General features: G+C 41.9%; 1 protein-coding gene across 10 annotated transcripts in view; it reads right to left on the bottom strand.

Moving 5' to 3' along the window:
* Nucleotides 1-16,187, bottom strand: part of KDM2B (lysine demethylase 2B) — a 122,481-nt gene that overhangs the window by 99,154 nt on the left and 7,140 nt on the right. For 9 of the 10 annotated variants that reach the window (XM_054082062.1, XM_054082063.1, XM_054082064.1 and 6 more), the window contains 3 exons: nt 15,485-15,629; nt 12,239-12,317; nt 4,920-4,966 (listed from right to left, as the gene is read on the bottom strand). In XM_054082062.1, the coding sequence (XP_053938037.1) occupies nt 4,920-4,966; nt 12,239-12,317; nt 15,485-15,629 (271 nt within the window). Of the gene's footprint in view, nt 1-4,919; nt 4,967-12,238; nt 12,318-15,484; nt 15,630-15,833; nt 15,994-16,187 lie in introns of those variants that run through there. The other variant, XM_054082069.1, reaches the window with a different exon arrangement.

Here is a 16,187-nt window from a genome sequence, read left to right as displayed (position 1 = left end):
TTAGGTCTCATCTTGTGCATCATCTCCCTGGGCCAGGTGAAGATTGCTCCCTGCAACCGGTTTTGGAGCTCTGTCATGTCTGCTACTTACTGCCATACCTCAATGCACAAATTTCATCACAATCAAAAGTTCTGCTGCTTTCAATTTTACTTGGGTTCCTTATCCAAGACAAAAACACCAAAGCCCTTCAAATCAGTTTGTGAAGGGAACACAATAACTAAATGAAGGGAACCAAACATTTTCTGCCCATGGAAGCATTATGGCCCAGCCCAGCCTAAGGCATCAGATTTTAATAGCAAAGTACATTACTGATGATACATTTCTTCACTGCTCCTACACCTCTTTTTTTTTTTTTAATTCTAGAAATAAACCCTTATTGAGTTAGTTAAATAAAATCCATTGGTGACTTGACGTCAGTTGTCAGACCACCCCGTGAACAGTCCTGTACTTGCACTGTTCCCACTGATACAATGCCCGGCTGGGCACAGTGAATTCCATCCAACAATGCTGCTGATCCGACAGAAGTGACCGCTGTGGTCACAACTTTAACCTCTGCAGCCCAGGGATCACAATAACTGCAAGTCTCTTTTCTTTCCTACAATCCTCAGCATGTTTTGCAATAGCCCCTTTTGCCACTGGCCGGGATTGCAAGCTCAGCTTTGGGGGTGTCTGCATCGCCTGGCACACAAAGCTACGCCAACCCACCAGGACCGCAGGTGATACAGGTTTATTTAGTGGTTTATTTAGGTACGAGTGTAAAATCTCGTACCTAAAGGCAGTTATCTTTCTCCTTGCTCAGTTCTAGGTTAACCTTGGGAAGCGTACTTTGTTCTTTGGTGTAATTAGCATAAGGCATTCACATAGGTACATATGTTTGGAGATTCAAGCAGACGTATCTGGGAAAACACACTTCTTTCTTGCCCATCTGTGAGACACCCGTCCACGCTGTGGCCCAGAAACACCAATTAGTGAAAGAAGCCACCGTGAGAGGCCTGGAAAACACCAGTTATTCTGCCTCTTCTGGGAATGAGCAATAAGTCACCTAGCATCACACACTGAGGAAAAATTAGTGATAGCTATTGTGCACTCCCAATGTTTGCCACTTCACAGATCTGTTACTCCCCAAAAACAATTCTTCAGCTAACTTGACCTCTTAATTTTTTTGTAAAGACACTTCTGGAGCTTTTCTAGAGAGCTTTGAGACCTACAATTACACAACTAGCAGCATGGGAAAAAACCCAGCGTGAGTCTCACCAGTAGCCCTGTCTCATAGCATCCTTGCCGGGCACTACACACCGTCTGGAAGACTGACGGACAGAGAAGAAGAACAGACAACGGGGCTCTGAACTCCCAGGAGCCCTCAAAACAAAGAGGCAGGAGAACATGAAAGAACGAAAAAAGGACATAAAACAAGATACTACGCAAATGTAAAAACAACAATTGCAAGTGTGCATAAAGTTTGGGAATAAAACAAAGCCCCAGTACTTAGTAGCTACTGCTGTGCACTTGTTTTTTTAAGTAGTCCATATCCACATACGAACACCACCTACATACCAGCGTGGCATGCCAAAAGTGAGAAATAAGGAGCCTGCAGAAATAACACTCAAACTCCTAGTGCACATGTTTAAGGAGACATCAAGAGGGCCAATGACCCTTTTAATCAAATTTTAAATCAGCTTATGAAGAGAAGACAGTGACATTTTGTCCTTCAGAATTAGGACTCAAATTTATCTTAGTCAATGAAATTACAAAGCTTAATAGTTATTAAATTACTACAGAGTTTTTCTTCTTCCAAGAGTCATCTCAAGTTCCTAAGCAGGCCAGTAATTCCCCTCCTCTTCTCCATTTGTATTCTTGGCTCACAGCCATTCCAGAGATCAGATAAATTCCAACCGCTGAAATTAATCCACTGTCTCAAGTTTAAAAAGTATCCAGGATATCTTTCAGATGGAGGTAGGAGTCCAGTTATAATCACTCCCCAGCTGTGCGGTTTGAAATGTTTGTTCTCTAAAGTAAAGCAACTGTATGGGAAGAGGGTTTCATCCACACACATTACACACCGGTGTACATTCATGCACGCTGACGTGCTGGTCAAACATTACCGAGCTAAATTACAGCTGGTACCTCCAGTTTTTAAACAATGAAACAACAACAACAAAAAAATCTCACAAGCACCGGCAATGTTTCTTCGAAAGTCTAGCAAAATACTAAAAGAAGCCAGACACCGAAGCCCAAGTAAGCACAAAAAAACGATCAAAAAATCCAACTTCTTTTATTCTCCATAATATTGCCACAGTCTGCACTTTTCAAAGGGAAATTAAAAAAGCTAGGCTACCAGCTGTCATTATTTCCTTGTCACTTAAAGGTACCAGTTACCGATTATGGAGACAACACAACAATCATAAGTAAAATTTCAGAATAATTTGAGACCAAAGGCTCAGTAACTTCCTATGGAGTTTATGCGCTTTGGAAAAACCCATCTCTTTAAAACGTTCTATAACCAATTTGCTCTCTTTCCTTCTTTCAATCAGGGCAAACACATGACAGGTTTAAATAGCACCAGCATACGGCAAGAGCCAGCAGTTAGGAAAAAAAAAAGTGTAAACAGAACACAATATTTTTCAACCTATGTTCTTTCTCCATCAACTCCCGTGCAGATTCAGACACGGCGAGTTATGATCATTCCATTGCACATTCACAAAGCATCATTCCCTTCCCATCAAGACATTCCTTTATCCGTTCCTCCTCAACAAGGCATTGAATAAGGTTTGAAAACCCTGCACTTCAGAAACGCAGCCACCTGGAGGTTCAGGCAAGATCTGAGGAGTCTGCTAAAAAATGCAGTGATGATCACAAGAGATATTAATAAAACAAGAGTTTTCACCTGCCTTATTTGAACATTAGATTGCGAGTGTAACACATATGTTAAGATAGAACCAGAAAAACTTATCTGGAATGATATGCAGTAGGAAAGCTGCTCACCAGTGTTTCCAGGAGTCATTAGGAGATAATTTAGAAATCTAGCATGGAGACAGGAATTACCCCCAAGTGGTCTCAGTGTCAATGTGGCTGTTACAGCCAAAGTAACGATTTGCCATCGGAATCATGACTTTCAGGCATAACTTACAGTCCATTTCCCAAATATTTCAGATCTTTTGAATCAAAGTTTCCACCTGTGACACCAGAAGTCATCGACCATATTAAACAAAACAGCAGATGACGATGTTCTTGACCAACTTATAGCTCAGTACAATGACTCCAAAGGGAGTTTGTTCAAACGCAATCAAAATAAGAGCCATGGCGTGTGTCTCTGGCCTGCAGCACATACATGGATTGCTGAACCAGCTGTGAGAAACCACACACTTTACATTAAAGTTAATCTCAAAGTTAATTACGATTGTTACTTCTGCTCCATTGTTTTATAAATCTAATTTTATTTATAAATATCCTCCTGCTTTGCTGCCCACGTACACAGAAATCGCCACCCCTCGTAATACTTCAAGGGACATCAATCTTAAGGAAACACAACTCCCACACTTCAACTGTTATACAGGAAAAACAATGTTGTTATGCAACACTGTGGTGTTCCAAAACACCTCGAAGTCAGACCCTTGACTTTAGTGGTTTCAGAGACAGAAGTGGCAGTTTATCAGCTACGGAACAAACTCACAGAAAATTGCAAACAAGGACCAGATAATTACAGGGTTTAGGCACAAGGAGGTATCTGTACCTACAAATGTACGCAGGTATTGAGGAAGTCCATAAAATTTAAGACTTTCGAAATATCCTCATTATTTTCTGCTTTAACTGCAGATTGACCATATTGCCACCAAATAGCACTTTCCGCACCACTATCTTAACATTTTCTGCCAAAGAGGCTCAGGGCTTCCCCCCACCCAGGCTTATAAAAGGTCATAAATTGCCAAGTTTTGTTTGTGAAAGAAGGTTATCAGAGATAACCCCTCTCTCACAGATAACCCCAAGTGAGCAGAAATGAGGCTCAAGTTCCTCTCCCTTGTTCTTCTTAACTAAGCCTTTTCTAGACTCAATGTTTCTACTGAATATTAAACTCAAGAATAATTTTTAAAAAATCATCTTTCAGAACACAGCAGTTAGGCTAATTTAAATTATTAACTCCTGCCAAAACACAGGTAAATAAACCAAATCAACTCTAAATAGCACAAATGCAGTTAACAGTCTCCATGAAGGACTGCAGCCAACACATCGAAGCTCAGCTAGCTCCACAGCAACAGCTTCCCAGGGGGCAGCATCACAATTCAGTAATGATTTCAGATAAACAACAAATAACATCCATCTTCAGTAAAAGCAGATTTCAAAGAAATACACAGTGTCATCTCCTACTCAAAATGGAGCTTTTCTGCGAGTTAAAAACATTCCTCTCGCAAAAAATTGCTAGGAAATATTTGATGACTACAGTCACCGCTTCCTTGGTTTGTGTCTTATCAAAAAGCCAGGCAGTTTGCACAGCTTTGTGCTCAATCTCTCTTAGCAACCTTTCCTCAAAGCACTGACCTGGCCGACACTGATAAAGACTGTGGGGAGAGCACAGCCAAAAGGTGACACGGCTCCAATCATACTTTTTACAAACAGATTGAAAAAACCAGGAACTCGATCAATAGAGCTGCAGCTTTCCAGGATCACAAAACTGTTTGTAGGACACCTGTTAAGAGCAAAAGCATTCACTCTCTTTCAAACGGCCAATTATCCAGCATGAGATCAGAGTCCGGTCAGCACAACTAATTAGGGTTCTCCCAGCCTTTTTAATTTACAAATTGCTTCTCCGTGCCTTCTCCCAGATTCTGAGAGTTATCACAAATGTCGACAAACAGAACTGGACAAGTATTTCAAAGCAATGCTGTTCTGTATAGAGTTAATCCAGTGCATTCAAAATAACTTACCCACTAATAGCTTCACATCTCTGACGGTGAAATCCGGGTCAGGCATTCTATAATTAGCAAAGAAAGCAATGTTAAATACTGTCAAGATAAGTACGGGTACACTTTCTTTACCATAATAAAAGAGAAATAAATGTATAGTGCTCTTTGTCTGTAATGCCCTAGGTGGAATCGTCTTTGAAGTGTGGATAGCGCGAGCATTAATGACAAACACAACATCTCTGCATCGGCAAGTGTACAAAAGTTTCTCTACTTGTAATAAAAGAGAAGAAGTGTCTTTTCAAGCGCTCTCTAGCAGCTCTGGAGCAGGAGGGAAGGGGTTGGAGGTGATTTCCACAAAATCCTGGAGCTTTATATCTTGTTCCTGTTAAGCAACTCATTTTGCGACCAGTGGTGCCACACGTACATCCCCAAAGTGAGCACTATCATGTTTGCCAGTGGGTACAAATACTGCGGGCAGTAAACCAATTTGTTCAAAGTCACAGCATCATCGGTTGGATTCACTGCTTGGAAATAAAGTACAACAATAATGAATTAAAGCCCCATCATTTTAAAGACCACTTCCTGGCAAAAGACAACCTGGCTGTACGCGGTGGGTAGGGAAATTGTTGTTCAATTCAATTTGGGCTAATTCAGAGCTAAATTAAACGGTAGCATCATTTGTTCACCAATGTTGATTCATTTATAAGATCACTTCTAACACACGCAGAGTTTTAGGGTTTAATGTAATGAGACGACAGCCCAGTACATCAAGTAAACAAGTTTTACATGTCATGTAGAGAGTAAATGCCTGCAACATATAGACTGGATGGAAAAAGAAAACAGAAACAGCAGTGGAGTTCTGAAGTCAATTGAGTTCATCTTAATGACAGTATTTGACACTTCACGTTGCACAAAGTCTGACTAAGGAATTGCCATAAAAACATCCCTGTGGGAGCCGCCAGCTAGGTGTGCTGTCCCTCTTGGACTGCCCTGTGTGGAAAAGAAATAACTTTCTTCTGGTCATAAAGGACTTTTGACATCATTGAGTTAGAAATCAGACTGATCCAGCCCACAGGGAAACTTTTCGAGCAATAGTTTTTACTATTAAGAAAACACTGAAAAGTAACGTTAAAAAACGCAGTTACTGCCATGCTTACATTTTGAAAGCTACTTGCCAAATTATATTTGTCCACTTGCTTTTACCCTTATCACCTTCCTCTGGTGGGATGCAGAGGCTGGACAATATCTTTTGTTAGTTCTCCGCCAACCCTCACATCTTTGCATTTAGCCGCAAGGGCCCCACAGCTTTGGAATTCACTCCCTCACCGGAATGAAACAGCCTGAATCCACTGACCTTCAGGGTTCATTCAGAGCTTATCTTTTTATCCAAGCACTAAAAAGTCAGAAGTAAAGGAAGGAGGAACTATTTATTTGACGGCAACAAGAACATGCCAGGCTTATTTTCCAATGCCGCAGCTTGCCTGTATTTTGTCAGACACGTAGAACCACTAGACGGGCAATCTTTTCCACTTTTGTATAAACCAAAATAAAAATCAAACACCAAGATAGATAACAATCCTCACACATAGAAGCAAATTCACTCTTACCAAGTGCTTCAGCAGCTAACAATAAACATTACTCAAACTGGAAGAATACAATCCTCCCTAACAACAAAAATCACATGTTTTGGTCTTTGGAGAATACGCCTGGCATATCCTTGTTTTTTTCCTCTGCAGTCTCAGGATGGACGATACATTAGGGTACACCAAGGGAAGGAGTTCAGGCCTGAACGCAGCAGGTTTCAAGTACAAGAACACCTTTTGTGTAGCTGGGTTGCCTTGGGAGGTCCAGCTTTAATTCAAACCCATCAAGGTCTCGGGAGGCTGCCGAGACCATAAATGACTGAACTTCATTTCCAGCCCCACCCTCCACAATCACCACACTCACTCTTAGCTGGTTTGCTGCCGCACTATGATGGCCAAAAAAGAAATTGTTTTCTTGAATGTGAACAGTCCTAAATTAATCAGAAAGTGATGGTTCTTTTTTTTTTTCTTTTCTGCATATAAATCCAGAAGAGCAACAGTGCAAAAACCAAGCAGAGATTTCCTCCATACACTGTTAGGCATTTTTCAGGCAAATGCATCTTGTGTAAAAACACTACGAATGCTTCCAAAGATTTCACATAGCATAAAAAAAAAATAGGTGAAGAATAGAAGGGTGATTTGGCTTAACACCAAAATATGACTGACAACATTTGAGATTTTCAGTCTTCTCTTACATACAAATCCTGTTGCCTCCAACAGAAAAGAAATGCAAACACCTTGGGGTGCACTGGTGCACACCTGCGTTTGGCTGAATGTTCAAGGATTTGCTGGAAAAGTCTCCTCTTCCAGTCCTACTGAGGAGGAGCTCTGGCCAGCACAGACATCTGATTAACCACAAGACAATGCAAGATGACCGCTGTTCTGATAAAAGAGACAACATCTCTCCAAACAGCATTCTCTCTCCAAGTTACAATCCTGGAAACAGTCAAAGAACCCTCAGAAGTAAACCAGCTCCTCTCTGCTAACTCTGCCATGCAGGGAACAGCTCACAACAGTCAGAAATGTACAGGAAAGCATTTCATTATTATAATTTTCCCTCATTCATCTCATTCCTTGCTTTTTCGGAGTACCTCCAAGTGTAGGAACCAAACTGTTCAGCTCTGCTTTGTACATCTGCCAGCCGCAGACAGGCAAGCTGACTGCCTAACAGCAAACAGAAGTGGAAGCACATATTGTCAGTTATTCAAAACAGCAGAAGTCTAAAAATCATATATTTTGTACATCGTATCTCAAAAGTCACCCTACGTGTATGTGGGTCATCTAATCTGCCGTGTCCATATGGTCTCCTCCGGACAAGGGACAGCACTGCTGGAGAAGACCCAGTAAAGCAGCATTTCCTCCAGAAGCTGAAGTGGAATATAAGGTTCCCGAGTGTCATCAGCAAATGACTCGGATCTAAAGGCAAACTGTCCAGCCCCACTCTAGCGACAGAAGACGGCAGACTATGCCACTCATTTCAAGCAGCAAATGTCAGGGTGATGAGACTGAAGGTTCTCAGCATTTCAGATCCGTTAGGCAGGTGTCAATACTATTTTGATCCTGCTGAGATACAATGCACACAGCATTTATGTATCTACACATCCACAAAACTCTCATACTGCATGCCAGCTACTTTAGATAGATACATGTAAGAAGTGGAAATGTAAATCAAATTAAATCATGTTATCCTGCAGAGTGCCAAATAGGAAAGTTTGCTCATGCATTTCACTTCTGTCACTGAAAATACACATAAATTGTGTTTCCAACCTTCTTTCACTCTGGTGACATTTATGCCCAAGCGTGTACAATCCCTTTAAAACATCTTTTCAAACTAATAAGTCATGCTTATTTGAGTAAAAAAATATTAGAACGTTGAATGTCCCTGTAAGAGAGTAATGATCTACAAATTGTAGTATTTTAATCCCCCAGAGCAGCGAGTATTCAACGATCCAGAAGAGAAATGGAAATATAAAAATAATTCACCCAACTAACTATGAATAGGAAGATTCCATGCAGGAACCATCCAAAGCTCACATATCAGATAAAATTTGTTCTTACTTTTGTCAGCATACTAATTCATCAAAAAAATCCTCAAAAGAAAAGCTTCAGTATTTTTACTCTCTTCCCTGGCAGTGAAATCCAGCTAGAGGAAGAAGCTGCGCAAGATGTGTGGATGGTTCACAAAAGGGAGAAAGGGAAACAGCCCTAGAAAGGAGCAAAGATGTCAGAACAGCATCAGAACGCTACTGGCAGTCAGTAGCAAACTGCAAAGCTGGCTAGCCAAGCCTGCCCAACGAGACTATTTTAAGCTCATCACAGCAAACTGAAGCGCACATTTCTCCTTCACTATCCAAAGCATTAGTGTGTGACAGAGCTGGCCAAGCTCTTGCTGTGGATTACCATTTACTTCTCTTCCACCTCTTCACAACCCAGTCCAGCATTCCAAAGATCCACTACCCTAACTGCCAGAGATGTAGAACTCCAAATGAAAACAAAAGCATGCAGCGTTTGGTCCTGTTGCTTCTTCACTTCTGATGCGTGTTCAAAAATTGCTGTTTGTTTGACTGCTTTGATAATGCTCACCAAGAAAGATATCTTATATTCAATGGTCTTCTGTGAAGTGTGGATACCTATGAGGGTCCGCACTGTACCTGTCTGCATACACACAGGCATTTCAGGCCAGGCGTTTTCAGTTTTTCCCTTGGGAAAACACAGAAGTACATCTGGAACCTGGTCTGTCTGTACACATGGCACACAACCACTGCAGGGACAGGTACGTGGCCAAAGCCCTCCCTTGTTCAAAGCCTTAACAAAAAATTACTGAGTACTCCCAGGATGAGGAATAGGAAGGCTGACAGCGAATGCATCCAAAACCGACATACCTTGAAGAAAAACAAGCCAACACAGGACATAAAAAAACAGATTACTCCTGACATGATCCCTTTAGCTTAGGAGTCTCTGAACCTATGGATCAAGATAGACCAAAGAGCAGTCTCCAAAGGCAGTATCACACCAGAAGGCTTCAGGGAAAGCAGACAGTTAACCGAAAGTGGAGGTGAGTGCCAGGTGGCAGCGCGCCAGATTTTGGGCACGGGAACAATAGGGAAGGCAATGATGATGCGTGAGCTGAGATTTGAACGTTGAATCGTCTAAGGTGAATTGCCTCATTAAAGAATCCTGAATAATGAGCAATTAAGAAGATATTATATCTTGTGGTTACAGACACCAAGGTGTCTTTCTGAATGATCTGGTGTAACATCTACAGCACAACGGTAGCCCGAGTCCTGGAAGTACCACTGTTTGCTACAGGCAGCCAGAGGAAACACACAGGTCCCACACTGCGGTACTCATTAACCATCTCTTATAATGCCTCACCATACACGGCTGAGGATCTGAAGCTCAGTAATGTTTGTGTCTGCAGGATGAGCTCTCACTTCCGCACTTTGTTGACCAATCTCTAGCTGAACAAGTACCGTCGGCACAGTAGGAGCTGAACCATCTCCCCAGCTTTCTCCTTTTACTCTGGGAAATTTGTGAACTTCATTATGCAAAGGAGGAAAGATCTGGCTGCTAGAACAGACAGCAGCTGCTTGAGAAGGTAGGTATTTTATTCATTTCCAGGTCCACAAGTTTTATCCAGTTTTATCTCAAGATGTAGACAGCATCTCTGCAGAGACGCAACAGTATTTCTGGTTCCTGAATAGAAGAACTGATGGCTTGTTCTAGAAATTCCTGAAGCTTTTATCATTTGCCCTTCAGAGCTGGCAGTTTAAAATCAATGCATATGGAGAGAACAGTTGTCTTAAATGATTATCCACCATTTTCCACAGTAGATATGCCCTTCAGATGACTCCAAGGGAAGCATGTCTTGTAGAAATATATTGAACAAAAAAGAAGCAACGACCTTCAACAACAAAAAAACCTCACTGCCAAGTTCAGCAGAGAAGCCACAAACAGGGTCAGGAAAAAAGACTCTAACACAGCACGGAAAAAAAACACCCCAGGAAGCAAAGCTCCTGTATCTGGAGGCCGAGGAGAAGCAAGGAACTGGGATGTCAAGTTGGATCAGTAAAGTGGAGAGCGCAACACTTAAGGGAGCAGGAAGTTCCTGCCGAAGAAAAATGATTCAAGCTTCAGGTGATGGTTACATACACCCATACAGCGTAAACGTATATTCTAACGAGCGCTCGGTGGAGATGTCATTGGCTCCCTAGGAACTCAGTGTGACAAGTGAACATAGAACAAATGGTACGTTACACTGAGGAAACTCAGCGGAGAAAATAAACAAGGAAATTATTCATCAGGAAAGATGATACTATAGTCACATAATATATAAGCTAAGATTAAGGAGGTGACTGCTGCAGATGAAACATAATTAAGCGGCTACTCAGGTTTTCAGATGAATGTTATATGGAAGGTTATAGACTTCAGGAATATCAAAACTATGTGGTTTTGTATCCTCTCGTCTGCAAAAAACTTTAAGGATCAAGGTTTTCCAGCTGACCACATCTCTCAAATACTAAAACAGAGAAATTACGCTACTTTTCTACACCACCAAACAGAAACCTAGAACTGTTACAAACTGAAGGAAGTGAGTGGCCTTTCTCCCTTCATAGCAAAGTTTTCTACCCATCTTCTAGCGCATTACACACTGCATATACGTTTTCTTCAGAAAATTAGGATATAAAAAGGCTTTGCATAAAAAACAATAAAAGATAGTATCTCAGCGTTTGCACTTTTTTAACAAGAAACTAGACTATGCATCTAGGACTAAATAGAGAAATAGCTGGGCTTAACCAAAGGAAAAAAATTCCAATACAACATAACAGGATGACAAAATAAAATTACCGTAATTACTGAGTACCTATTATGCACCTGTTCAGAGCTCAATATATAAAACTGGTTTATTATATCATGAGAAGCACCACAACCTCTCCTATTCGCTCCTATTAGTAAAAGGACATATGCTCGTCAAATACCCAAACTATTTTTTCTCCTTCTCTCCTAAAGTTACACTGAGGTGGCCTGATTTTTTCTAAAATCAAGTAACCGGGACTCCTCATTTCCCTAACTTTGAGGCGTCCAGCTGAAACTGAGCAAAGTAACTGGGCTTTCACAACATTAATATTCCATCTTTCATATATAATCAGGTACACAGTCCTAATCTCCAACATGTATCTAAACTACGGATTTTGTGGCTGATAAAGTATATCATTTTAATATTTCTCTCTTAGATACTACCACTTTCACAAAAAAGTTACACTTATTAAATACTAAATCCTTTATGACTGGATATTAACAAAATGCAACCTCATTAACCTCCAATAATGCCACATTTTAAGTAGATACTATTGAATATTTACAAAGCTAGAACAGTATGTAGAGATACAATTATAACAGAAAACGACAGGCATCACCACCTCTAACAAAACAATTGAGAAGTCAAATCTGAAGGGAGGTTGTTCGGTCATGACAGCACAGACTGGATGCAAGAATCTTTGAATTTTATTCCTAACTTTTATCACTGACTTATTTTTGGTAGTGTAGTACCACACTGTATGCACTTAACTTTTATAGACCTCATTATCTGCTTGTTTATAAGTGGAAAATAATCACTTCTCTTCTCAAGGGTGCTGACAGGCTTACTAATTGCAATACATTTTGAGATCATCAAAAGAAATATCGCATACAAATGGAAAGCATAATGGTTATTTTATAAAAGCATTTATTAATCATCAAGATTTGGTTATAACTTACTTAATTCCCAGTCCGTCCTTATTTCTGAAGACAAGGGGGACTCTGAGGGCTTCTCTTTGCACATACTCAAAGGTAAAATCTGTTCGAATAATGAATAAAAATAAATGCAGAATCAATTAATCAATGCAGAATGGCATTGGCACCTCACATTGCATTTTTTCAAAACACCCCTTATTTCCCTTTTCCCACCAAAGGGCTCCACTATCAGTTAAAGAAAAAATATAAAGAGAATGCATATTTTAGGTCCAAACCGGAAACCAAATGACAGACAATGCTCTCCCAGCTGCTCGCTATTTTTCCTGTTCACTGATGCGCGTAAAATAGAACCCAGTCAGAGTTTGTCAATTAAGGTCTGGGTTGAAACACCCAGGCGGTCATGAAATAGCAAATTAACAGTTCAACTATAATCCTAACTAAATAACTGCAAATCAGCCTTGTACTTCGGGGGCAAATGCGTAGTTTAAACTCGATGTTTAAGTTCACGCATTTCAAGCCATACGTTTCTAATTAGGAAAAAAAAGCATGTTTTTCTTATGAGCATTATCCAAGTAGAGCAGAAAGCCCTGTTGCTGTGAACACCTCATTTGCTTTTTAAGTGAGGGTTACTATGACTTTCAAGAGTGCTTTTTCTTTTTTTTAATTAATCAGAAAGGTATCTGGAGGAGCTGAAATCTTACACTGCTGCTGGTACGAGGGCAGACGCTGAAAAAGGAAGATTTTCGGTGGGAGTTAAGAGCAACAGAGCAAACTGAAAATGAAACAAGTTTGTTCTGACCAGCATCACCTTGTTGCTTCACTCTGAGGATTACACAGCACTGGCCTTTCAGGGGATTTCTCTGTGCAAGGGGCTGATACAATAGCAGTGATTTGGGGATTAGAGAGAACTTTACAAGGTTGGGTGAGCCCTGCCTACAAATCCCCCCAGCACATTTGGAGCCTTGTGCCACAGGGAGAGGAGGAATTCCTGCAGTGGCCACGTACTGTTCCTGTGGCTCTGCCCTTTCTGCTTTCTTATAGGAAAAAAATGACTTTTATACATCACCCACACGCTACCTTAAACTGGAAAACACCGTTTGACTCCTCAGCAGTACAAATACGCTACTTACAGCCAAATACAGTTTATGCGCTATATTCAGGTACACACAAGTACGTTAACTTCCCAAGATTCAGCCAGCAAGGTATGTGCTTCCTGGGAGAGCACAAGAACCTCAGACTCGGCTCATATCAGTGATGTTTCTCTCCTATAAAAACACAGACTGAAGGAAATAGTGGCCAAGCTCCCTTTATTTGTACAACTTTATCCTGACTGTATTCAGTTAACCACTAGGACAAGCAAGGATATAATAATCCTACCGAAAGTTACCAAACCAAAGCACAGTAATTACCCATTTACAAAACCAATAAATATTACAGAAACTCTATTGCTATTAGTCTCAAAATAAGCATAATGAATATTCCATTTAACTAAGGTCACCAAATAAATATTTCTGTACTAGAGAAACCTTTGTTTCTCACATGTGTTCCCATTAAAACTGTTCTGACTTCAGGTAAGGTCATAAATAAACCACAGTTGGTTGTTTGTTTTTTTTTTTAAGGACACACTCATCCAAGACAAAGTCAAACATCAAGAATGTCATCAGTGGGAGAAGCAGAGGCACAGCCTGGCAGGCCAGGGAACAAGTACCCATGGCAAACTGCGTTCAGACCAAAAAATCACAGCCCTGCCTTGCAGCATCCCAAGGAAAACCTCCAATCCCCATTCCTGGCAAAATAAAATCAAAAAGTTATCATTAAAAATAAAAGCAAGGACATAGGAAATAAAAAGAAATAAACGTTTTGCTCAACCAATTCCATGTGTTCATATAAACTGACTTTTGTAGTCTCACTAACCGCTGCCATTGTTTTGCTGAGATTCAATTCAACTCTTGGATTTATAGAAAAAATAAGCCAATAGTAAAAATAAAAACAGAGTAAATAGGAAGGCAAACTCTTTCTTCCTAATGCCCCAACAAAGCATTTAAATCCCTTGTGGGGTTGAACAAAGCAGACACAGACCACAACAAAATCACAAAAGACACTCATTTATTTTCAAGTTCCTTGGAAAGGAGAAAGCTTCCCAAAGATTTCAGAGCTGCTGAGAGAGGGGAGCTGAGGATTGTACTGGATTCACATGTAGCAATGGCAACCACTGGAGTATTTGAAAGATGAGGGCAGAACGCAATCATTTTCTGGAAAATTAATTAACATTTTCCAGCTAAAAAAAAAAAGAAGTGTTTGTGTTTTGTTTGGAGGAAGAGGGGTCAGGGTTGAAGCTTATCTCCTAAACAAATACCTTCCTAAGTAAGATAGGTATTTAATTTCTCCACCACATTAACTTTTCTAAAAGGAGCTTAAAATGCTCATGCAAAACTAAGCCTAGAGGAGAAAAGGAAATTTTCTAAACTAGATTAGTGGCTCCATAGCTATAGCCATTTCGGGAGGATTATAGCCCCAACTCCTCTTCCCTAACAGGAGGCTCAGGCAGGGAGGGAGTCCCCATACGGCCGGGTTTTGGGGAGACAGACATCTGGGATTCGGGATCCGTTTCAACAACGCTGCAGTTAATAAAGGTGACTCGCAAATCTCTTTCCAACCCCCGGCCCGTTTGATTCCCGGGCAAACCTCTCCCGTTTTCCTTCCTGCCAGGCAACCGCGCTGCAGAGCTGTCTGGCTTTGCTTACCGCTCCGTAATTTAAGTCACCTAAGCAAACTCCGAGGAGGGCAGCGCGGTAATTCAATATATGATGGAAAGACAAAGAAGTGACTGACTTTAAAGCCCCCGACCCCGGCCAACAGGCTCATCAATTGCACCCTTTTGGAAAGGGGGCGGAGGGGGGGAGCAGGAATCACCTCCGGCCAAGTGGGGGCTGGGGGGGGGTTCTGCATCTCTTTTGCCAGGAGCTAATTCCTGAGCATCCCTGCGCTGAGCTGGGGTCACGGTAAAGGAGCACAAGGAGGTGGGGGAGCTGCCAGGGGTCCCAAGCAGGGAGCACACAAGGAGGTAGGGGAGCTGCCAGGGAGCACAAGCAGGAGGGGGGGCACAGGGCAGCATCAGCATCCCCCCATCCCTCCTCGCCTCCGGCGGCGTCACCGGATCCGCGGGCAGGGGGAGCGCGAAATACGAAGGGAAGCGCGGAGCTGCACGTGGGAATGGGGAGCGATCCCGGGCAGCCCCCCCCCTCTGCCCCTTTCTAACCGAGCCTTTACCTTTCCCGTCCATGGCATGGACGAAATCCCCGCGATAAGTTTTACTCTTTAATTTCTCTTCCAAATTGAAACTCCTGATGCTGACGATTTCCTCCACGTCCGAGAGGTCCTCGTTCTCATCGTATCGCCTCCTGCCAATGGATCGCTGGAAAACAAACAAAAAAAAACACACCCCACACGTTGTCCGGAAAGAAAACAAAACCTGAAAGTGGGGGGCGGTGGGGAGGGAAGCGCAACGGATGGTGCGGGACGCGATAAACCGCCTTTCTGGGGGAAATAATTAAACGGCACGACCCGAAATGAAGGAAACCTGAACGCAAACGAGCTACAACACAGCTGCACGAACAACCTTTTCCATGCCGGGACACGGAACTGGGAATAACAGGTGTTTGGCTGCGGGAAAACTACGCCTGGGGCTGCTGTGCGGGAGGAGGCGCTGAAAGGCGAGCAGGAACCAGGCGTAACTCGCCCCAAATTCACAACCTACAGCCCCGACCCCGCAAAAACCCGTGAACGGCGGCTCAGGAGCCACCGCATCATTGTTGGTATTTCTTTTTTTTTTTTTTTTTTTTCCTGTTTGCACGTGAATACAATTCCCCGGGGCTTGGGAGGAGAATGATTTACTCTGATGCAGAGCATCCAGGTTTGGGTATTTACATAATCCGTGTTTCCATAGTCACACCGGAAGCCGCGGTTTAAAAAA

This window comes from Cuculus canorus, chromosome 17, assembly GCF_017976375.1.
Source record: "Cuculus canorus isolate bCucCan1 chromosome 17, bCucCan1.pri, whole genome shotgun sequence".
Lineage (NCBI taxonomy): Eukaryota > Metazoa > Chordata > Aves > Cuculiformes > Cuculidae > Cuculus > Cuculus canorus.
This window is presented reverse-complemented; position numbering and strand designations above follow the sequence as displayed.